Source organism: Myotis myotis, unplaced genomic scaffold, assembly GCF_014108235.1.
Source record: "Myotis myotis isolate mMyoMyo1 unplaced genomic scaffold, mMyoMyo1.p scaffold_m19_p_31, whole genome shotgun sequence".
NCBI classification, from domain to species: Eukaryota; Metazoa; Chordata; class Mammalia; order Chiroptera; family Vespertilionidae; genus Myotis; species Myotis myotis.
Window position 1 is genome coordinate 458361 of NW_023416337.1, and position 23697 is coordinate 482057.

Below are 23697 nucleotides of genomic sequence, written 5' to 3' on the forward strand. Positions count from 1 at the left end.
TGGGGGACAGCATTCCTGAGCTCAGCGTGGCCCGACACAGCAGAAGTGACACCTGCTCAGGGCAGCCACAGGAGCCCCGGGTGCTGGACCCGGCACACAAGCGTGAGGCAGACAGCCCAGCGGAACCTGGAGGAGGGCGCCATCAGAACCAGCGCCCACACTGCTCTCTATCAGGCCTGGGCCTCTTGGGGTGGCATCTTGCCTGACTCTATTACAACACTGTCCATTACCCACACCCCTGTGTGCGTCTACTCCCCAGGTTGTGCTTCCTGGGTAGACTTCCGGTAGCACTTTCCTGGTGGACTTGCCCAGGGGAATGGGTCAGTTGAATTAAATTTTGCCCAGACAACTACAGTCAAACATTTTTTCATTAAAAACATACAGCACAGAACATTAGCCTTACCTCTTTCTTAATCTTAAAAAATAGAAATTTAGAGGGATCATTTGTACAGGATGTATAGGTATGTACACCTTTACTATGCACGTGAGAAAGCAGACAAGTTTACAAAACCTGCACTTTACAAACGCTTTCCTCCTGGGGCTCTGGACCAAGGCAGCTGCCTGAGTCCCTGTGCCGGGCACCCGTCTGCTGGGAAGAACCGATCCCCCTGACCACGGTGCAGTGTCAGGAAAGGCAGCTGCCTGAGTCCCTGTGCCGGGCACCCGTCTGCCGGGAAGAACCAATCCCCCTGACACGGCGCAGTGTCAGGAAAGGCAGCCGGCAGGTCACGGGTTCCTCTCCACCGGCTGCTGCAGGCAGAGCTCGCTTCCGGCGGAGACGATGGGCAGCCTGTTTGCCAGGTGGTGGTTGATGAGGTGGCTGATGCTGTCAAAGATCCTGTCCCTCGTCCGGATCTGTGAAGGGCACGGAGGGAAGTCAGCATCACACATGCAGAAATGAAAGAACAGGCCCTGCTTGGTGTCAGCCAGGCCATCTGAACTGGAGGGTCACTTCCTCCCTCTCAGAGATGGTCTGCAAGGTCCCTGGTCACTGTTGCTGGCCAGTCTATTCAGTCTGCTCATCTATCCACCCCTCCGGGACTGAGCCATGGCCTCCCCCACCTTTGGCAACCAGGCGCCATGGTGAGCTCCCCTGCCCCCTGCCAGCCTTCCCTTCCCTGCTCCCTCCTGCCCTCATAGGATCCATCACAGAAACCTGTCTAACTGCACCGCTCACTGAGGTCTGCAGGCTTCCATGCCCCTCCCACCTGCAGGCCTTTGCATGGCAGTCCCTGGGCCCAACCCCTCACCACCACTCCCCTACCCGCCCCCCACCCCTCCCACACACACACACACACTGAGCTGGCACTTCCAGGTACAGACCACACCTGAAGAAGGCCGTATGAGGCCTGGCCAAGAGCAATCTCTCAATATATACTCTGGACACAGCCCGCTGGGGCTGCTCCTCTGAGAGGGAGTTGGAGATAGGTAAAGGAGCGGGTACCTGGCTACACCATTCACCCTCCAGGCCCTCAGAGGGCCCTCATGGTGGGGCTGGGAGGCCTGGATGCCCAACCTGTCTCTCCACCTTATTGCTGGGAGCCCACCCCTTCCTGATGGTAACCTGCTGTCTCTCACCCCTCTCCTTTCCCCAAGTTCTTAATCTCTCCCCTTCCCTAGGTAGCCACTGTCTCCCCTCCATCATCTCACCAACGGGACATTGCTCTCTGGCTTTCAGCCCCCATCTCACTTCCGCCCCAAATCTATGCTCCAGGTGTGCACATCAGACACCCCTGTCCAGGCCGTCTGCTCCGAGCTCTACCAATTAGCGGCCAAAGGAACTTTAAATTAGGATGTTTTCACCTCCTGGGATCCAATTCTGAGGCGGGCCCCTCCGCACCCATCTCTGTAATCACCAGAGGCAGAGACCTCCCAGGCCACAGGGTCACCTGACTCTTGGGCATTAGCCTCAGTAGAGATGTAATCTCATGGGCACATTCTGAAAGGGACCTTTCTGTAGGACTTCTGGCATCTTTCCATTGAGGTTCAGTCCTCCTGGAGCTCCTAGAATTCCCCGCCCAGAGGGACCACCTGGGTGACGTGGGCAGACCCTTCCTTGGAAGCCAGGAGCGCTCAGGAGCTCAGCTTGAAGCTAGTGTTGTCAGCATGTTGCCTTGACATTGACTTCTTATTCCCACTTCTTAACAATTAGCACTCATGTAAGTCTGGGGCAATGAGGGTGGTTTAAGGAGGATTATGACAGGAAGTGTCTGAGACAGTGGTCTCAACCTGGGCTCATGTCAAAATCACCCAAGGAGCTTTGCTAACTCCAAACCCAGACCGACTGTATCAGGAACTGGAAGTGGGGCCCAGGCACTGATGTATTTTATGCTACATCCATGATTCTAACTTGCTACCCAAACTGAGGACCACTGATCAGTGCTTTGGAATATATGGCCTGGCTAATATAAAGGCACACTTAAACAAAGGCACAGAAAAGAGGTAAGTCATAAATTCACCACATTAAAAAAAAAAAAAAAAAAAAAGCCAGTTCACTTCATTCTCATGAATAGTTACCCAAACCTGAGTCTGGCTCCTGCCCAGAGAACTTGGAACCCACAGAGCTATCTGTGTGGAACCAACTGCCATGTGCCCGAAGTGCAAGGGCTGGTTAAGAGCACTTAGCCACCCAGGCAAACTTCCCCAGGTACCTAGAAGGATTCTGCTGCAGCTATGACATGTGGAATGTTAGCCCAGACAGCTGTGTGAAGTTCTGCATAGCAACCAGGAAGCAAACATGAAGGCCATAGGAGACCAGAATAAATATGCATATGTTGGAAGAAGAAAGATCTGAAGTCAATAACCTAAACTTCCACCCTGGGAAACTAGGAAAAAAAAAGGCAAATTAAGTCCAAAGTAAATAGAGAAAACAAATAATAAAGGTTAGAGCAGAAATCAATGAAATTGAAATGAGAAACCAATAGAGAAAACTAATGATCCATAAAGTCAGTTTTCAGAAGAGAGAAACTCAACAAGCCTTCAGGCAAACTAAGGAAAAGAGAGGACACAAATTATCAATATCAGAAATGAAAAAGAGGGTCATCACTATAGATCTCATGGGCATTAAAAGGATAATAATAAAATTTAAAAAATGACGGCAGAGTAAGTGGATGCTGCACAGACACTCTCCCAGAACCAAACTGGAATTACAACTAAAATACAGAAAAGATTCCAAGAACAGAAAATGAAGACTGCATAGAGACTGGTAGGAGGGGCAGAGGTGCAAAAGGGCTGGTTGGGCTCCCACTGACAGCAACTGAAGTTCTGGAAGGATATCTTAGCTGTCGGGGGTTGCCACTGAGAACTCTGGGGTCTAATCCCCAAGCTGGGTCCCCCAACAGAGAGCACCAGAACTGAGAAGGGTGCCCACATAACATCTGGCTGTGATAAGCAGCAGGGTTGCTATCTGCCAGGGAGAGAGCTGGAAATTCAGGTGCCCTCTTAAAGGGCCAAACACAAAATTCCCTGCGTAGCCACTCATTTTGTACTCTGGCAGAGGGAGAGCAGAGTGGACTGGAGCTGTGTGAACAGAAGCCAGGATTGGGGCACTGGGGGTTAGAGATCAGAAGGCAGACACATCAGTTTCCTATGCTGAGTCATTCCCTCAGGCCATTGAGGATATCTTTCTCATGCAGACATTTATTATACAGGTGGCTTCACCTGGAGGGGGCGGGGGGGCTAGAAAGCTGACCCACACTATTGGAAAACGCCTTGCTCCATAGTGTAGTCTCCAAGGCCCATTCCCATTAAGAGACTGAGAATAACAATTAGCCTCCAGGCAGAAGCAATTGCACCACCTTGTTGAAAAAAACGGTCACCATACCTGTGGATCATTGCCTGAGGGCAATTCAAAACAGAATCCTATCATTTTGTAGGCAGAGATGGTCTCTGGCTATGAGTCTTTACCTGAGCTAATTAGTCAGAAACAGCATTTGACACTGTCCTGCACTAGAGATTGAGAGCGGTAGCAGATCCACCTAATACATAGTCACAAACCGAAATAGAAAGCCAAAATGAGGAGACAAAGAAACAACCCCCAAATGAAAGAACAAGAGAATTCTCCAGAAAAAGAGATAAATAGAATGGAGATAAGAAATTTATCAGACATAGAGTTCAGAATAATGATGGTAAAGATGTTCAACAGCATGAGAAAAAATATAGTAACTATGAAAGCAGAAATAAAGAATGACATAGCATAAATAAAGAACATATTAGAAGGAATACACAGCAGATTAGGGGAAGCTGAGGATCGAATCAGTGAATTAGAAGACAGGGTTGAAAAAAACACTCAACCAGAGAACCAAAAAGAAAAAAACAATTAAAAACAGGAGGACAACTTAAGGGAGCTATGGGACAGCATGAAACATAACAATATTCAAATAGCAGGTGTGCTAGGAGAGGCAGAAAGGTTGAAAGGGATAGAGAACATCTTTGAAAAAATAATGGCAGAAAACTTCCCTAACCTGGTAAAAGAAAAAGTCACACAAGTTTAGGAGGCACAGAGAACCCCAAGCAAGAAGACCCCAAATAGGCACACACCCAGACACATCATAAATAAAATGCCAAAAGTTAAAGACAAAGAGAAAAGCAAACTGTTACCTACAAAGGAGCCCCCATAAGGCTGACACCTGATTTCTCATCAGAAACTCTACAGGCCAGATGGCATGAAGTACTCAATATAATAGAAAACAAGGATCTGAGACCAAGATTACTATATCCAGCAAGGCTGTCATTCTAAGCAGATGGTAAAATAAAGAAATTCCTGGACAAAAATACATACAGGAGTACATCACTACCAAGTCAGCATTATAGGAAATGCTAAAGGGACTTCTGTAATGAGAAGAAAGAGAGAGAAGCGTAGGCATACAAAATTAAAATGGCAATAATTATGGACCTATCAATAATAACCTTAAGTGTAAATGGATTAAATTCTCCAGTCAAAAGACATAGGGTAGCTGAATGGATACAAAAACATGACCCAACCATATGCTTCGTACAAGAGACCAACCTCAGAACAAAAGACACACACAGGATGAGAATGAAAGGATGGAAAAAAAATTTCCATGCAAATGAAAAAAAAAAAAAGCTGGAGTAGCAATACTCATATCTGACAAAATAGACTTCAAAATGAAGGCCATCACAAGAGACAACAAAGCTCACTACATAATACTAAAAGGATAAATCCAACAAGAAGATATAACCCAGGTAAACATATATGCACCCAATATAGGAGCACCTAAATATATAAAAAAACTTCTAGAGGACTTTAAGGGAGAGATTGACAACAATACAGTCATAGTAGGGGACTTTAAGACCCCTCTGACTTCACTGGATAGATCTTCCAGACAAAAAATTAACAAGAACACAGTGACTCTAAAGGACACACTGGATCAGATGGATTTAATTGACATTTATAGAGCATTTCACCCCAAAGCTGCAGAATATACATTCTTCTCAAGTCCACATGGATCATTCACAAAGATAGACCACTTGTTAGGACACAAAACAAGTATCTACAAGTTCAAGAAGAGTGAAATCATATCAAGCATCTTCTTTGATCACAGTTGAATGAAATTAGAAATCAACTACAGTGAAAACACCCCCAAAACATTCGAACACAAGTTATTAAACAATGAATGGGTTACCAACAAGATTAAGAAAGAAATAAAAAACATCCTGGAAACAAATGAATACACAACAAATCAAAATCTCTGGGACACAGAAAAAGCAGTCCTGAGAGGGAAGTTCATAGTACTACAAGCCTACTTTAAAAATTAACAATAAACTATTTAACCCTACAACTTAAGGGATTAGAAAGAGAGCAACCAAAAAAGCCCAGAGTAAGTGGAGGAAGGAAATAATAAAGATGAGAGCAGAAATAAAAGACATAGCAACTAAAAAAAATTACCAAAGAAAATCAATGAAACCAAGAGCTGGTTCTTTGAAAGGATAAACAAGATTGATGAACCATTAGCCAGACTCATCAAGAAACAAAGAGAGAGAAACCAAATAAATAAAATCAGAAAATGAAAGTGGAGATGTAACCACTGATACCACAGAAATACAAAGAATTGTAAGGAAACACTATGAACAACTATATGCCAACAAGCTGGACAATGTGGATGAAATAGACAAATTCCTAGAAAAATACAATCTTCCAAAATGGAATCAGGAAAACTAAGAAAATCTGAATAGGCCAATAACAATCGATGAAATAGAAGCAGTAAGAAAAAAAACTCCCAGCAAACAAAAGCCCAGGTCCAGACTGCTTTATAGGGAGTTTTACCAAACATTCAAAGAACTAACACCTATACTCCTCAAACTATTTGAGAAAATCCAAGAGGAAGGAACACTTCCAAACTCTTTTTATGAGGCCATCATTATCCTAATTCCCAAACCAGATGAAGACACTGCAAAAAAAAAAAAAAAAGAAAGAAAATTATAGGCCAATATCCCTGATGAACACAGGTGCTGAAATCCTCAACAAAATATTAACAAGTCACATCCAGCAATATATTAAAAAGATCATACACCATGATCAAGTGGGATTTATTCCAGGGATGCAAGGCTGGTACAATATTCGCAAATCAATAAACATGATACATCACATAAACAAATTGAAAGACAAAAATCACAGGATCATATCAATAGATATAGAAAAAGCATTCAACAAAATCCAACACCCATTTTTGATAAAAACTCTCAGCAAAGTGGGAATAGAAGGAGCATATCTCAACATGATAAAGGCCATATATGACAAATCTACAGCCAACATCATACTCAATGGGCAAAAACTAAAACCATTTCCCCTAAGAACAGGAACAAGACAGGGATGCCCACTTTCACCACTCCTGTTCAACATAGTACTGGAAGTGCTAATCATAGTGATCAGACAAGAAGAAGAAATAAAAAGCATCCAAATTGGAAAAGAAGAAGTAAAACTGTCCTTATTCACAGATGACATGACATTGTACTTAGAAAACCCCAAAGAATCCATTAAAAAACTACTAGATTTAATACATGAATTCAGTAATGTAGCAGGATACAAAATTAACATCCAGAAATCTATGGCTTTTTTATACATCAACTAGAGGCCCAGTGCATGAAATTCATGAACTGGTAAGGTCCCTAGTGGCTGCCAGCTGCCAGCCAGGGCCTCCCTCCCTTCCCCCTGCCAGCCCCGCCCCCTGGTCAAACTCCCAGACAACTCCCAGTTGAGGGGACAATTTGCATACTATGCATTTATTATGCAGGATCATGAACTCACAGAAAGAGAAACTAAAAAAAAAAAAAATCCCATTTACCATGGCAACAAAAACAATTAAGATACCTAGGAATAAACTTAACTAAGGACGTAAAAGACCTATACTCAGAAAACTACAGGGCACTGTAAAAAGAGATAGAGGAAAACATAAACAAATGGAAGAATATACCATGTTCATGGATTGGTAGAATCAACATCATTAAAATGTCCATACTACCCAAAGCAATCTATAGATTCAATGCAATCCTCATTAAGATACCAACAGAATATGTCACAGACTTAGAACAAACTCTCCAACAATTGATATAGAATAAAAAAAAAAAAAAAAGACCCCGAATAGCCGCTGCAATCCTGAGAAAGAAGAACAAAGTTGGAGGGACCACAATACCAGTTATCAAGCTACATTACAAAGCCACTGTTCTCAAAACTGCCTGGTACTGGCACAAGAACAGACATATAGACCAATGGAAAAGAATAGAGAACCCAGAGTTCAACCCAAGCCACTATGCTCAATTAACATTTGACAAAGGAGGCAAGAGCATACAAGGAGTCAAGACAGTCTCTTCAATAAATGGTGGTGGGAAAATTGGACAGATACATGCAAAAAAATGAAACTAGACCACCAACTTACACCATGCACAAAAATAAACTCAAAATGGATAAAGGACTTAAATGTAAGACACAAAACTATAAAACTCTTACAAGATAACATAGGAAACAACTAGATGACAATGGGTTTGGTGATGACATTTTAAATATGACATCAACGACATAATTAATAAAAGGAATAATAGGCTGGACTTCATTAAAATTAAAAACTTCTGCTCTACAAATCACACTGTCAAGAGAATGAGAAGACAAGCTACAGACTGGGAGAAAATATCTGCAAAAGGCACATCTGATAAAGAACTTTTATCCAAAAATTACGAAGATCTCTTAAAACTAACAATAAAAAACAGCAACCAGTTTTAAAAATGGGCCAAAGACCTTACCAGACAACTCAGGAAAGAAGATGTATGCATGGCAAATAAACATGAAAAGGAGCTGCACATCCCTGTCACAGGGAATGTGAGTAAGCCAATGAAACACCACCACACACCTAGTAGAATGGCCCAGCTCCTGAGCACTGACAAAAGCCGGCGAGGACATGGAGCAGCAGTCTGTCATCCATTGCTGGTGGGAATGCAAAACGTACAGTCACTTTGGAAGATCATTTGATGGTTTTTTATAAAACTAAACATACAATCTTATCACATGATGTAGCAATAGCTCTCTTTGGTATTTACCCAAAGGAGTTGCAAACGTATGTCCATGAATATTTACAACAAGTTTAGTAATAATTGCCAAAATTTGGAAGCAACCAAGTTGTCCTTCAGTAGATGAATGATAAATAATCTGTGGTCCGCCCAGACAATAGAATATGATTCAGTGCTAAAAAGAAATGAGCTATGAAGCGATGAAAAGGATGGAGGAACCTTAAATGCATATCAGTAAGTGAAAGGAGCCCATCTGAAAAGTCTGTGTACTGTGTGACTCCAACTATACCCTTGGGAAAGGTAAGACTACGGAGACAGGAAAAGATCAGTGTTTCGAGGGTGAGGGGAGGGAATAGGCAGAGCAGCCAGGATGGTTTTCAGGGCGGTGAAACTGTTTTGTATAATACAGTAACGGTGGCTACGTGTCGTTATACATTATCCAAACCCATAGAATGTCCAACACCGAGATGAGCCTCATGTAAACTATGGGCTCCGGGTGAGGAGGACACGCCAATGCAGGCTCATCAGCAGGAGTGCTGGTGGTGGCGGGCTGTGCATGGGGGAAATCTCTGTACCTTCCTCTGCATTTTGCTGTGAACATAAAACTTCTCTAAAAATTAAAGTATCTTTTTTAAAAGAGTAGACTAAATATTCAAGTTGATAGTGTCAGATGGGATAAGGCTTTCAAGGGGAGCAGCTTGGGAGACAATAAAGTTTCACGAAGGAGGGAAGGCACCATCTTTAAACAAGGCACCTTAGGGCTCCTGAAACTCTTCATTGTAAGGCGTTTCCACTTTGGTTTGATGTTGAAACCACTATTCCTTAAAGTGTGTTAGGCAGTCAACTTGTTAAGGCAGAGATCCCCAGGTCCTACAGCAGCTTACGGAGCTCTTCCTCCCCAGGCAGGGACCGAAATGCCTGCGCAGCTTCATAGGTGTCTGGTCAGCTGGCATCATCCCCTCAGTGTCCACACAATGGGAGGCAGGGATGGAGGTGGGAGGCAGCAGTCAACTTCAGTTTTGAGTAGAATGTCCAGGTTGGGGGCACAAAAGAGACCAAGCGAAGTCTCTGAGCTTCCCACACCTCTATCCCCTCATTCATTCTGGACTTTTCCTCCATCAAGATTGAGTAAGTATGCCCTAACCGGTTTGGCTCAGTGGATAGAGCGTCGGCCTGTGGACTGAAGGGTCCCAGGTTCGATTCCGGCCAAGGCATATACCTTGATTGCAGGCACATCCCCAGTAGGGGGTGTGCAGGAGGCGGCTGATTGATGTTTCTCTCTCATCGATGTTTCTAGCTCTCTATCTCTCTCCTTTCCTCTCTGTAAAAAAGTCAATAAAATATATTTTTTTAAAAAAGATTGAGTAAGTAGAGCATGGACATCTGTCGAAAGGGACGTTGGGCGGCTCGTGTCCAGTCTGCGCTTTCCACACTGCGATGGAAGAAGTGGCGCCCGTGAGCATCGCGACGATGGGGTGAGGTCTGGGTGGTGCAGGGGGCTGGTTATCCAGGAGGGCAGAGCGGGGCAGAACAGGCTTGTAGGCCTGGTTGGATCTCGCACAATCACATCACATATGAACCTCAATTCCCTCCCAGACGTGGGGCAGCTGGACCAGCCCTTTGGAACTCCAGCAGGGGCGGGCTTTAACCTTTTGTTCTGTCAAGAAAGTGTAACAAACACAAGGAATCCAGCTCCAAGATGACTTTTTAGGAGCTCTGCCGCTGATAGAACAGAACGTAGTGTCTCCACGTGCAGCACTCTCGGCCCAGGAAAACCCGTTCTGGGCCTGCTGGTCGGCCACTAGGGGCTCACCTCTGTGGGCTGCAGGATAAGTCACTGCTCAGAAAACTGCAGGAAGTCCTAATTCAGCTGCTAAAGGAGAGGGGCTGGACCCATGCACTCAATTGTCCCCAAAGCTGCCTGCCCCGGCAACGGCCTCCAAGACTAGAGGACACCCCAAATGGCCCATACAGCGAGGGCCCTGGCCCTGGATGCCAGCCCAAGGAGGACACATTCATCTGGCAAAGCTAACCTGATACCTTTCAAAAAATCTGAACACAGGAAACTGAAGAGAAGCAGAGTGGTGAAAGCAGTGGCTGGATGCCCTCCCCTGGCTAGGGTGGAAGTGTGTGCCTCCGGCGCCCTCTGGTGGCCAGCAGAACACAACGGCATGGTGTTGCCCTCCCCAAACATTTTCTTCTTAGCCATGAAACAATCCTGTGACTAAAGCACCAAAACGCACATCCAGGAACGAGGCAGGAAGAGGCAGGTCCAGAGCACACCAGGGCCCCGTCTTGTTCCAGGGGCTGTGAGAAGGGGCCTGGAAGACCATCCTCACTTGATGGCAAGGCAACAGGTCACATGACTTACCCAAGACCACAGGTGACCTTGACCAAACTGGCAGTGTAATTTCTATTGAACAAATTTGTACAGAATGAAGGCACAATGCCAATGATGGGGATCAGGACGTCATCTAGCAATCTGGGCAGACCTGGGTCCCCTCAGCAGGGGCCTCTGCCCCCACCCCAAGCCCCAGCAAAATCCTCGTTCCTAGCTGAAGCCAGCCATTGCTCAAGCACCTTGACATTCCCCCCGAGTTCTGGAAGCCTGAAATGCTGCCAGGGAGTCTTCAGTGTAGGGAGGGTCTCTCCTGCCCCACTGCCTACTCAGACCTGAGCCACCCAACAGGGAGCGCTCCCTCCACTCACCCCTCCACTCACAGCCTGCTTCTGGCCTGGCCAAGGTCATCTGTGGCCTCAAGGGTTTTCCAAGGCACATGATGGCTTCAGAGAGTTGGCCCCTCCTGGCCTTGATTTCTGCAGGAGGGAGGGCAGGCACTGGCTTTCTTCATCTGATCACATTGCAGCAAGAGAAGGGGCTCAGGTGCCCCGGGCTCAGGTGTCCGGAGACTGAGGTGCGTGGGGCTCAGGTGCCCACACTGATCACAGCATGAAAACTGATAGGCCTCAGGGTCAGCAGCCAGGCATAAACCCAGAGGCCAGCTTGATAAGGCTTCTCTGTAAGGTATCTTTGAGTTGCTGACAGTATTTTTAATCATTTCACACAGAGTCTGGAAGTAGAAGAAAATAAGATCCCAAAGGTGGGAAGGAATGCTGCTCCCGGCTTCCAGAAGGGCTGGTCTCATTAGGGAGCCTGAGAAACAGCTCAAAGGCGGTGGAAAGTAAAGTAAGTAACAAACACAGAGCGTGTTCTGATTTCTCAATCGCAGTGAGGCTGTGACAATCCCTTTGTCTGTTCTCTGCCACAACCTCCAGAAATCCGAAGTGACACGGGGTGGGGGGGGGGGGGGTGGACACCCTTCTGGGTCAGCTCTCCTTTTCTGCTTGTCTGTTCTTATACACCTCCCGAAATTCAGTGGAAATTAATTTCTCAAAATGTATTCATCCAGGCTCCTCGGTGAACACCTCTGTGTCTCAGGGGCTGTGCACACAGAACAGAACCAGAAGGTGCTGCTGCGGGTGGGAAACACCACTGGCCAAGAAACCGCGAGTCTTGGGTTCGAATCTACTGCTAGCTGCTGTGGTCATTTGATTAGCTACTGACAGTGCAGGTGGGTGGGGAAAAGGGGTGCTTTCACAGATATTGAGGGGTGTGGTCAGTCGTGGAATGGGCAGTGTGAGGGGAGGTGCTGGAGGCTGAGGCTTGGTGACTGGGCCAGTGGTAGGAGGAATCCAGAGGGCAGGTGGGTGAGGAGGAGGGATGATGGCAAGCTGCCTTCCACTTAGACGGGTGGGCTTGTGTTGCCTAGGGAATGTTTAAGTGGAGTTGCCCTGTGGGCAGTTAGATACTCTTTAAAGACTGTGCATTAACCAGGACATTTGATCAATGACAAAGTGATTGTACCAACCCCTTCCAAAGGTCAGATTGGAACAGGCAAAGCCTTCATTCTGATGCTTCCAGATGACAACTCTGGTTCTGCGGGAACAGGCTGAGCGTGGAGCCACTGCCCTTCGGCTCCTGTCTCAGCACTGGCTGGACCCATGGAGACCTCACCCCGAAGGCTTGTGCTCAGCACAGCCCACCCCAGCGGGACGCAGCCACCACAGCCATGTTGCCTGGCCTCTCCCACGTTTGAAATTCAGACAAGATCCAGGCTTTCCCTAGACACAAAGCCCACCGTCCCAGGCCATGTCAGCCTCCAGAATGCTAAGCCAAGAGTCAGGCTTGGGATCTTGTACACCAATTGCTTACACTCCTCCAGTCAACGCCTTACTGCACATGAGCACTCGATTCCCTTCCAAAGAGTGAAACTGAACTTGAATCTCTGCACAGCTGGGGTCCTGTGTTCACGTCTCCCTGTCAGCCTGTGGCCACCATGTCAGAGTGAGGAGGACACTTGTGTGCCCCCTGGCCCCCGCTCCTTCTGGGTTTTACTCCCCTTCCTCTCCTAGTTCCAAGGAACTGAGGAACCCCAGTCATTGCCAAGTTTGCCAAAGAGTCAGAAAAGTCTTATTTCTGACAATAGAAATGAAAACAAGATGGAAAGCTGACCATGTGGCCAAAAGGAAATTCATAGGAAAAGGGCACCCACCAGGGTTTCTTCACTGGAGATGTGCAGGGAAGCTGTGGGCACCTGAGCGCCCACTCCCCCAGGAAAGACTCATGAGCTCCGGCCATTGGCATTTTACAGAGAGAAGGATGGAAGTTCCTTACTAATTATCAAGTGAGGGAGATGCTAAAATGTACCTATGTGTTTTTGTTTCTTTAATTTGGCTTAACTTTGCAATCCTTGATAGAAAGTAGAGATTGGTAAACAGCTGATACTTTATATTATTAATAATTCTATTTTTATAGGAAAGGCATGAGAAAAGGAATTATAAGTTAAAACGTGAGGCGAGTGTAAGCATTGTCCCATCTCACCTACTCCAGCCGCAATGGAAGAGATGTCTGAAACAAAAGAGAAGATGGACGGCCAGAGGACATGATGGCCTCAGCACGAAAAGACAGGAGGCTGTTGAATTAAACAGCAAGAAAGAGGAGAGCCTAGAGTGGAGGAGGAGGGAGAGGGCCTGTGGGCGAGGGGGATGCCGGCCACAGTGGGAGCAAGAGCAGCTGGGCCCCTGGGCGATTCCTGCAGCTCCACAGCCCCTCCTTCCCACTCACCTCCTTACAGCCAAACTAGCATTTACTTTCAGGAAGAAGCCAGAGAATGTTTATCCAAAGAAACAAAACAGTCTGGGGTGGGGTGGGGGGGGGGGTGGCGAGGCTGTAGGAGAGTGATGGTGGCACCAAAGTGTTTCTGGGAGCCCCAGCCTGAGGGGCCAAGGCCCTGTCCTCTCCTTCAGTCTTCTAACCTGTCAGGCAACAGCTCCCCACCCCAGACCTATTCCCACCATCCTCTTCTTTCCCCCACGCCCTACCACACACATAGCCTCAGTCCGTCTTCCATGCCTGGCCTGGGGAAGGCTAGAGGGAAACAGACCAGCGTGTGTTACAGCAGAAGAGCCCCACTGAGGAGCATCGACCCAGCCCCCTGCTCTCATGTATCTCAGGGAAATGTGCTGGGCATCTTAAGAACACCAAGGTCATGAAGAGAAAAACTGTGATGAGCAAATAAAACACCTGACCCTAGAAGATAATCTGAAAAATAGATAAAAACTCATTAATAACATCAAAAAGCCAAAAAGATACTTGAGCCATTAAACAGAAAATGCATGGGGGAAAAACAATCAGAGAAGAACAAGTTTTCTTTTAGAAGTTAAATATACAATCTGGAAAAGTATATGTGTAGTTTCTATATCCATAAAGTTTGAAAGATAGTCAAAGAAAGCTTCTAGAACATAGAGCAAATTTTCAAAGAACTGGAAACTAGAGAAAAAAAAGAGAAAGAAGGTCAGTGCAAGAGACTTAGCCCCTCAATGAGGTGTTCAAAGAAGACAGAATATGGGAGAAATTAGCAAAGAAATATTATAAGGAGAGAAACCAAGATGGCGGCATAGGTTAACGCCGGAGATCGCTGCCTCAAACAACCACTTCAGAGATATAACTAAAGGACAGAACGGACATCATCCAGAACCACAGGAAGGCTGGCTGAGTGGAAATTCTACAACTAGGAGGAAAGAGAATATCATACCCAGACTCAGAGGAAGCGCAGTGCTGAAGTGAAATACTCAGGTGCGGAGTGTGCGCGCGGAGCGGGCTGGCGGCGGAGGGCGCGGTTGTTGTTTTCAATCGGGAGGGAGTTTCAGACTCTGAGCTCCAGATCCGGGCGAGTCTCTGGGGACTGAGACTCAAACGGGAGAAACGGGACTGTCTGGCTTCGGTCGGAACTCGAAGGCAGCTTTCTCTCCGAGGTTTGCAGCCATTGCTGGGGCTCTGCAGAGCCCCTGGGGAAGGAACTGAGAGTCGCCATAACTGCTTGTTCCGCCCGCCCTGTAGATCCCCGGGGACCCGCCCCGCCCAAGCCCTGCACAGAACCATTTGCCGGATAGCCTCAGGCAAACGCTAGATTAGCACCGCCCTAGAGATCCAGCACAGAAGCCCTCCCACTACAGACACAGCAGACTCTCATAGCCAGTTAGCCTGGAGGTCAAATCACCCCGACATCAATGTCGGTATTGCCGACATCAATCAAGGCTTAAAGGCAACAAGACTGCGGACAAAGACCACTAGGGGGTGCACCAAGAAAGCATAAAAAATTCGGAGACAAAGAAACAGGACAAAACTGTCAATGGAGGATATTGAGTTCAGAACCACACTTTTAAGGTCTCTTAAGAACTGTCTAGAAGCTGCCGATAAACTTAGTAAGGCCCTCGAAAAGACTGGTGAGACCGCCGATAAATGTAGTGAGATCCTCAAGAAATCTAATGAGACCCTCGATGTTGTGATAAAGAACCAACTAGAAATTAAGCATACACTGACTGAAATAAAGAATATTATACAGACACCCAACAGCAGACCAGAGGAGCGCAAGAATCAAGTCAAAGATTCGAAATGCGAAGAAGCAAAAAACACCCAACTGGAAAAGCAAAATGAAAAAAGAATCCGAAAATATGAAGATAGTGTAAGGAGCCTCTGGGACAGCTTCAAGCGCACCAACATCAGAATTATAGGGGTGCCAGAGGATGAGAGAGAGCAAGATATTGAAAACCTATTTAAAGAAATAATGACAGAAAACTTCCCCCACCTGGTGAAAGAAATAGACCTACAGGTCCAGGAAGCGCAGAGAACCCCAAACAAAAGGAATCCAAAGAGGACCACACCAAGACACATCATAATTAAAATGCCAAGAGCAAAAGACAAAGAGAGAATCTTAAAAGCAGCAAGAGAAAGAAACCCAGTTACCTACAAGGGAATACCCATACGACTGTCAGCTGATTTCTCAACAGAAACTTTGCAGGCCAGAAGGGAATGGCAAGAAATATTCAAAGTGATGAATACCAAGAACCTACAACCAAGATTACTTTATCCAGCAAAGCTATCATTCAGAACGGAAGGTCAGATAAAGAGCTTCACAGATAAGGAAAAGCTAAAGGAGTTCATCACCACCAAACCAGTATTATATGAAATGCTGAAAGGTATCCTTTAAGAAGAGGAAGAAGAAAAAAAAAGGTAAAGATACAAATTATGAACAACAAATAATGCATCTATCAACAAGTGAATCTAAGAATCAAGTGAATAAATAATCTGGTGATCATAATAGAATCAGGGACATAGAAAGGGAATGGACTGACTATTCTTGGGGGGGAAAGGGGTGTGGGAGATGCGGGAAGAGACTGGACAAAAATCGTGCACCTATGGAAGAGGACAGTGGGTGGGGAGTGAGGGCGGAGGGTGGGGCGGGAGCTGGGAGGAGGGGAGTTATGGGGGGGAAAAAAAGAGGAACAAATGTAATAATCTGAACAATAAAGATTTAATTAAAAAAAAATAAAAAAGAAAGAAAAAAGAAAAGAAAAAAAAGAGTAGATGAGGTCCAAAAACTAAAATGGAAGGTCATTGTAGAGATTCTAGTTTTGATCCAAGTGAGGTAGGGAGACATTGTAGGTTTTTTTTAAAATTTAAATTCTTGCCAGGGGATTGTCAAGGGTGGGGGGGAAAAAAGGACACATATGCAATACCCTTTGTAATACTTTAAGCAATAAAAAAATAAAAAATAAAAAAAAATAAAAATAAAATAAAAAAAAAAGAAATATTATAAGGAAATTGCTCTGATTTAAATGAATAATATAAGTTTTCAGATTGAAACAGCTCATCATTCATGATCATATCATTACAGAAGGAAAAGAAAAGAGAAAAAAGAGTCTAAAATTTCTAGAGGAAAAAAGAGTAACCTACAAAAGATCAGGAATCTGACCAGTCATACTACAACCAACCATACTATGAAACAAAAGTGACTTCCAAATGCATTTTCCAGACAGGGATAGGTGAGAGAGTTCATGCCCATGAACCTGTTCTGAGGAAGGCCTGATGAACCACTCCAATGAAAACTGAGTAAAAACCTAGAAAGAAGAAGATACAGTATACACAACTGGCTGGAACTTACCAGGAGTGCAATCACAATATTTTCCTGGAGTGATGGATTTGCTCTAGAAATCTATTAGTCAGGGAATAAGACTGTCTTCAGGTGTGTTCCAAAAATAGATGGAATGAGCTAGATAACAGTAATGAAATGGTGAGGAAAGCAGAAGAAGGCAATTGGAAACTTTGAGGTTAACATTAAAAGCAATGTATAAAATAGGATGTATACAATGTAATGTTGGGACTAAATAGAAATGTAGTATAAGGATAGCAAATTTGCCTATAACTGCACCAAGGAGGTGGGAAGGAGCCAAGTTGCACTGGGCTGAGGAAATCATTTCAAATGGCAAAATAATCATTATAACAATGTATGGTTGGGTTTGTAACAATACATGTAGTGTGTATAACAATAATGTCACACAAAGAGAGAAGGAAATAGAGTTATATAGGAACTAGAAGCCCGGTGCACAAAAATTTGTGCACTCAGGGGTAGGGAGTTCCTCAGCCCGGCCTGTGCCCTCTCACAGTCTGGGACCCCTGGGGGGTGACCACTTGCTGGCTTAGGCCTGCTCCCCGGGAGGGGGTTGGGCCTAAGATGGCAATCAGACATCCCTCTGACATCCCAGCAGTCCTCAGGGGATGTCCATTTGCCAGCGGGGAGCAGACCTAAGCTGCAGTCAGACATCCTTAGTGCTGCTGAGGAGGCAGGAGAGGCTCCCACCACCACTGCTGTACTGGCAGCCATCAGCCTGGCTTGTGGCTGAGCAGAGCTCCCCCCTGTGAGAGCACACTGACCACCAGAGGGCAGCTCCTGCATTGAGCATCTGCCCCCTGGTGGTCAGTGTGTGTCATAGTGACCAGTCATTCCCAGTCTTTCTGCTGTTAGGGTCAGTTTGCATATTACCCTTTTACTATATAGGATAGAGGCCTGGTACACAGGTGGGGGCCGGCTGGTTTGCCCTGAAGGGTGTCCCGGATCAGGGTGGGGGTCCTGCTTGGGTGCCTGGTCAGCCTCGGTGAGGGGCTGATGGCTGTTTGCAGCTGGTCGCACCCCCTTCAGAGTGGGGGTCCCCACTGGGGTGCCTGGCCAGCCTGGATGACAGACTGATGGCTGTTTGCAGCTGGTCGCACCCCCTTCAGGGTGGGGGTCCCCACTGGGGTGCCTGGCCAGTCTGGGTGAGGGGCTGAGGGCTGTTTTCAAGCTGGCAGGTGACTGAAGCTCCCAGCCTCTTTTTTTTTAATTCTGGGATTTATTTTCCTTCTATAGCTGTCACTGGAGCTGAGAGCCGGCTCCAGCTCTGAGGCTGTGGCTGGCTGAAAGCAGATATCTGGGTTTGTTTAGCTTCTATAATTGAAACTCTGTTACCATCACTGGCGCTCTAAGCTCTGAGCCCACTGCCGGCTGAAAGCAGGTTTCTTTGTTTGTTTAGCTTCTATAATTGCAACATTGTTGCATCTGGAGCTCAGAGCCGGACTGCGGCAGGTGGGGAACCTTGGCTTCCTCCATCACTGGAGCAAGCAAGCCTCATGTTTGCTTCAGCTGCCTGGCTGCTGGCCGCCATCTTGGTTGGCAGTTAATTTGCATATCCTGCTGATTAGCCAATGGGAAGCGTAGCGGAGGTATGGTTAATTACCATGTTTGTCTATTATTAGATAGGATAGCATTTCTATTTATCACAGGAAATAAGATAGTATAAATCTGAAGTTGATTCTGGTAAATTCAGATGTATATGGTAAACCACTAAAAATAATGTCAAAAATATTGAAAAGTTATTAAAGCAATTAAAATACTACCTTATAAAAATCTACCTAATGTAAAAAAAAGCAGTAAAAAATGAAGAGTAATATATAAAACAAAAAGTAAATGCAGATGCAAATCCAACTATATCAATTATAACATCAAATATAAACAAATTAAATAATTCAATCAAAAGGCATAGGCTGTCAGAGTAGATAAAACATGATCTACCTAAATGCTGTCTAGAAAAGACACACTTTAGATTCAGACATCCAGGTAAGTTGAAAGTAAAGAACGGAAAAAATATATATCATGCAAACAGCAATCACAAGAAAGCTATACAAATATCAGAAAATAGACTTCAAAACAAACAAACAAAACGTTACTAGAGATAAAGAGGGACATTTCATATAGATAAAAGGTCAAACCAACAAGATTAGTGATATATATATATATATATATATATATATATATATATATGCCTAAGCAACTCTTATGACCCACACTGACCACTAAGGGGCAGATGTTCAAGGAAGGAGCTGCCCCCTGGTGGTCAGTGTGCTCCCACAGCCAACCTCTAGTGGTCCCTCCCAATGACCGGCCAACTTCTCACTATCCTTCCCCCTGACCGGCCCCAATTGGCCCCGATCACTGGCCAGACCGAGGGATCCTACCCATGCATGAATTTGTGCATCAGGCCTCTAGTATAATTATAAACATAAAACATAACAGAGCACCAAAATACATCAAGCAAAACTGACAAAAATCAAGAGAGAAATAGACAAATTCAACAATAACAGTTAAAGAACTAGATATCCCACTTTTAATAGTAGATAGAGCAACAAGACAGAAGATCAATAAGGAAAATAAAGATTTGCTCAATACTACAAACCTAACAAACATTTATAGAACACTCCACTCAAAAACATCAAAAAATACAGTCTTCTCAAGTGTATATTGACTATCACCAGGGCACACCATATGCTGGTCCATAAAATAAATAAAATAAATTTAAAATGATAGAACTAATACAAATTATTTTCTCTGACCCAAATGGAATGAAATCAAGAATCAAAAGCAGGAAAAAAATTCGCAAATATGTAAAAATTAAACAATACTAGTAAGCTCCTACATAACCAATGGGTCAAAGGAGAATTCATCAGAAAACTTATAAAATATTTAAAATGAATGAAAATGAAGACACAACAGACCAAACTTATGGGATGCAGCCAATGCTGAGAATTTTATACCTATAAAAGCCTATATTAAGAAAAAAGAATGGTCTCAAATCAATAACTTAACCTCCCACTTTAAGATACTGAAAAAAAAGAAGAGCAAAATAAACCTAAAACAAGCAGAAGAAAGAAAATCATAAAGATTAGGTCAGAGATAAAACAAAACAGAGAATAGGGGAAAAAATAAATGAAACCAGAAGCTGGTTCTTTGAAAAGATCAATAACATTGACAAACATTTAGCTATGCTGACCAAAGCAGGGGCGGGGGGAACTACTCATACAGAAAAGTCCAGGACCAAATGACTTGACTCCTGAATCCTACCAAATATTTATAGAATTACACCAATTGTTCAGAAACTCTTCCAAGAAAGTAGAAGAGGAGAGAATGCTTCCAAACTGATGCTTTCAAACTCTTCTATAAGACTAGTATTACCCTGATGCCAAAGCCAGACAAAGAAGCCATAAAAAAAATCTATAGATTAATATCTCTTATTAATATTATATAAAAATTCTCAACAAAAAACACTAGCAACACAAATCTATCCACAGATAAAAAGAATCATACATCATGACCAAGTGGAAATTTTCCCAGGAATGCAAGGTAAGTTCAACATCTGAAAATCAATGTAATACATGTAAATAGAATTTTAAAATTATCTCAATAGATAGATAAAAAGCACTTGACAAAATCCAATACCCTTTCATGTTAAAAAAATATTAGGAGAAGAAGGAAATTTTTGTAGCCTGATGAAGGACATCCACATAAAACCCGCAGTTAACATCATACTTAATTCAAAAGACTGGATTATTTCCCTTAAAATCAGTAACTGGATTATTTCCCTTAACTCTTGCCATTTCTACTTAACATTGTTCTAGCCAGGCAATTAGTTAATAGAAAGAAATAAAAGCCATCAGATTTGAAAGGAAATGTAAAACTGACTGTATTCACAGATAACATAATCTATATGTAGAAAACCCCCAGGAACCCACTAAAAAAACTATTAGAACTAATAGAGTTCAGCAAATTGGCAGGATACAAAATCACTATACAAAAGTCCATTGTATTTATCTACACTTTCAATGCACACTATGAGAATGAAATTGAGAAAATAATTGCATTCACAAGAGCATCCAACAAATTAAATATTTTAAAATAAATTCAACAGAAGTGAAAAACCTACTCTGAAAAGCACAAAACGTTGTTGAAAGAAATTAAAGACGATCGAAATAAGTGGAGAAACATGCGTGTTTATGAATCAGAAGACTTACATTGTGAAGATGGCTATATTCCCCCCATCTAAACACCAATGGTCTGCATCCAACACAATCCCTACAAAGTCCCAAATGGCTTTTCTTTTGAAATTGACAAGCTGATTCTAAAGTTCATATGGAGTTGCAAGGGGCCTTGAATGACCAAAACAATCCTGAAAAAAAAAAAGTCGAGGACTCACTTTCTTACTTAAAAACTTACTACAAAGCAACAGGAATCAAAACAGTGTGGCACTGACACAAAGACAGACTTTGAGAGCCGTGAAAAAGAATTGAGAATTCAGAAACACACACACACACACACACACACACACACACACACACACACAGTCAATTGGTTTTTAACAATGATGTCAAACTCACTCAATGGGGAAAACAATTGTGTTTTCCACAAATAATGCGGTGAAAACTGGACATACACATGCAAAAAAATGAGGTTGAACCATTTCCTTACTCTATATATACAAGGTGGATCAAAGACTTAAATGTAACACTAAAACTGTAAAGCTGCCAGAAAAGCATGCAGCTAAATCTTAATGGATTTTTAAAAAGAATTCTAAGATATAACACCAAAAGCCTGAGCAACAAAAGAAAAAAACACACAAACAAATTGAACATTGGCCTACGGTCACAGTTCCATTCTTGGTCAGGGCATATGCCTGGGTTGTGGGCTTGATCCCAGTGTGGGGTGTGCAGGAGTCAGCCCATTGGTGACTCTCTCTCATCATTGATGTTTCTCTCTCTCTCTCTCTCTCTCTCTCTGAAATCAATACAAATATGTCTGAAAAAGAAGGAATTGAATGGGTTTGTTCTCTTTTCCTCCGTTGCATTAATTTCTTTTCCCTCTTTAGGTAGACACATAGTAAAGACTAGGACATCCAAAAGTAATTCATATACAAGAAAAATTAGAAAATCATTGCACAGGCCGAGGGACTAGGCGGAGTCAGAAAATACCCGAAAGACCGCAAATTTGGCCTCAGGCTGACTCTCGGCACAGACATCGCCTACATCAACTACGAAAACAAAAGAAAAAGGAAACCCCCAGGACTGGGGGAGGGGAAATGCGATTCCCAAAGTCCAATTAGATATTAGATTCACTATTCAGTTTTCAACAGAAAACATCCCAAGGCATATAAAAGAAACAAAAAAGTATGTACCATTCAAAGGCAAAAATAAACCAGCAGAAACTGTCTCGGAAAAGGACCTAGTAGCACATCTAATAGACAAAGGCTTTAAAACACTGTCTTACAGATCCGCAAAGAACTAAAGATGTGAACTGAAAAAAATAAATAAATAAGATGTATGAACAAAATGGAAAATCAATAAAGCCTACTAAATGGAAACCGAAGAGAAATCCTGAAACTGAAAATGACAATAACTGAAATGAAAAATTCACTAGAGTAATTCAAAGGCGTATTTAAGCAGACAAAATTGGGGAATTTGGTTATCAAGTTCTGAGAAACAGAAAGAAAAAAGATTGAAGAAAAGTGAACAGAGCCCACAGGATCTGTGGGATACCATTAAGCAGAACAACATACACATTGTGAGAGTCCTAGAGGGAGAAGACAGAGAGAACGGGGAAGACAGAGTGTTTGAAGAAAAAACAGAAAATTTCCGGATTTTATGAAGGATATGAATGTATAAACATCCAAGAAGCTCAATGAATGTCAAGCAGGATGAATACAAAGACACCCACACCAAGACACATTATAATCAAACTGTCAAAAGACAATGACAAAGAAAGAAGTTTGAAAGCAGTAAAAAAGAGTGACTTGTCATATTCAAGAGATCCTTAGTAAGATTATCAGCAGATTTCTCATCAGAAACTTTAGAGGCTAGATGGCAGTGGATTTATACATTTAAAAAGCTAAGAGAGAAAAAACATGTCAACTAAGAATCCTATATCTGACAAAACTGTCCTTCAGAAGTGAAGAAATCAAGACAATCCCAGGTAAACAAAAGCTGAGAGAGTTCATTTCCACTAGACTTGCCCAATAAGAATTGCTAAAGGGGGTTCTGCAGGTTGACAGGAAAGGAGATTAGAAAGTAACTAGAAGCTGTATGAAGAAATAAAGATCACAGTAAAGTTAAATATATAGGTGATTATAAAAACTACTATTATTAAATATTTGGTTTGTAATTCTAAATGTTGTTTTCTACATACTTTAAGAGACTAATCCATTAAAAATATTAGTTTATGTTTTTGGACATAAATGTATAGGACTATAAGATGGTATAATTTAGCTAAATTTTAACTTTAGATTTTTAAAATGTTTTTGTTGATTTTTTTTTAGAGAGAAACATCATGGAAAGAGAAACATCATCAACCAGCTGCCTTCTGCACACCCCCAACTGGGGACTGAGCCTACAACCTGGACATGTGACCTGATCAGAATCGAACTGTGACTTCTTGGTTCATGGGTTGACATTCAACCACTGAGCCACACCGGTCAGGC

At 43.5% G+C, this 23697-nt stretch overlaps 1 protein-coding gene across 2 annotated transcripts in view; it reads right to left on the bottom strand.

Moving 5' to 3' along the window:
• Positions 1-249: 249 nt before the first annotated feature.
• SHC3 (SHC adaptor protein 3) overlaps positions 250-23697 on the bottom strand; it is a 147380-nt gene continuing 123932 nt past the window's right edge. The window contains exon 11 of one of the 2 annotated variants that reach the window (XM_036302406.1): positions 250-855. In XM_036302406.1, coding sequence (XP_036158299.1) covers positions 727-855 — 129 coding nt within the window. In that variant the 3' untranslated portion in view covers positions 250-726. The remainder of the gene's footprint in view (positions 856-23697) is intronic. The other variant, XM_036302405.1, reaches the window with a different exon arrangement.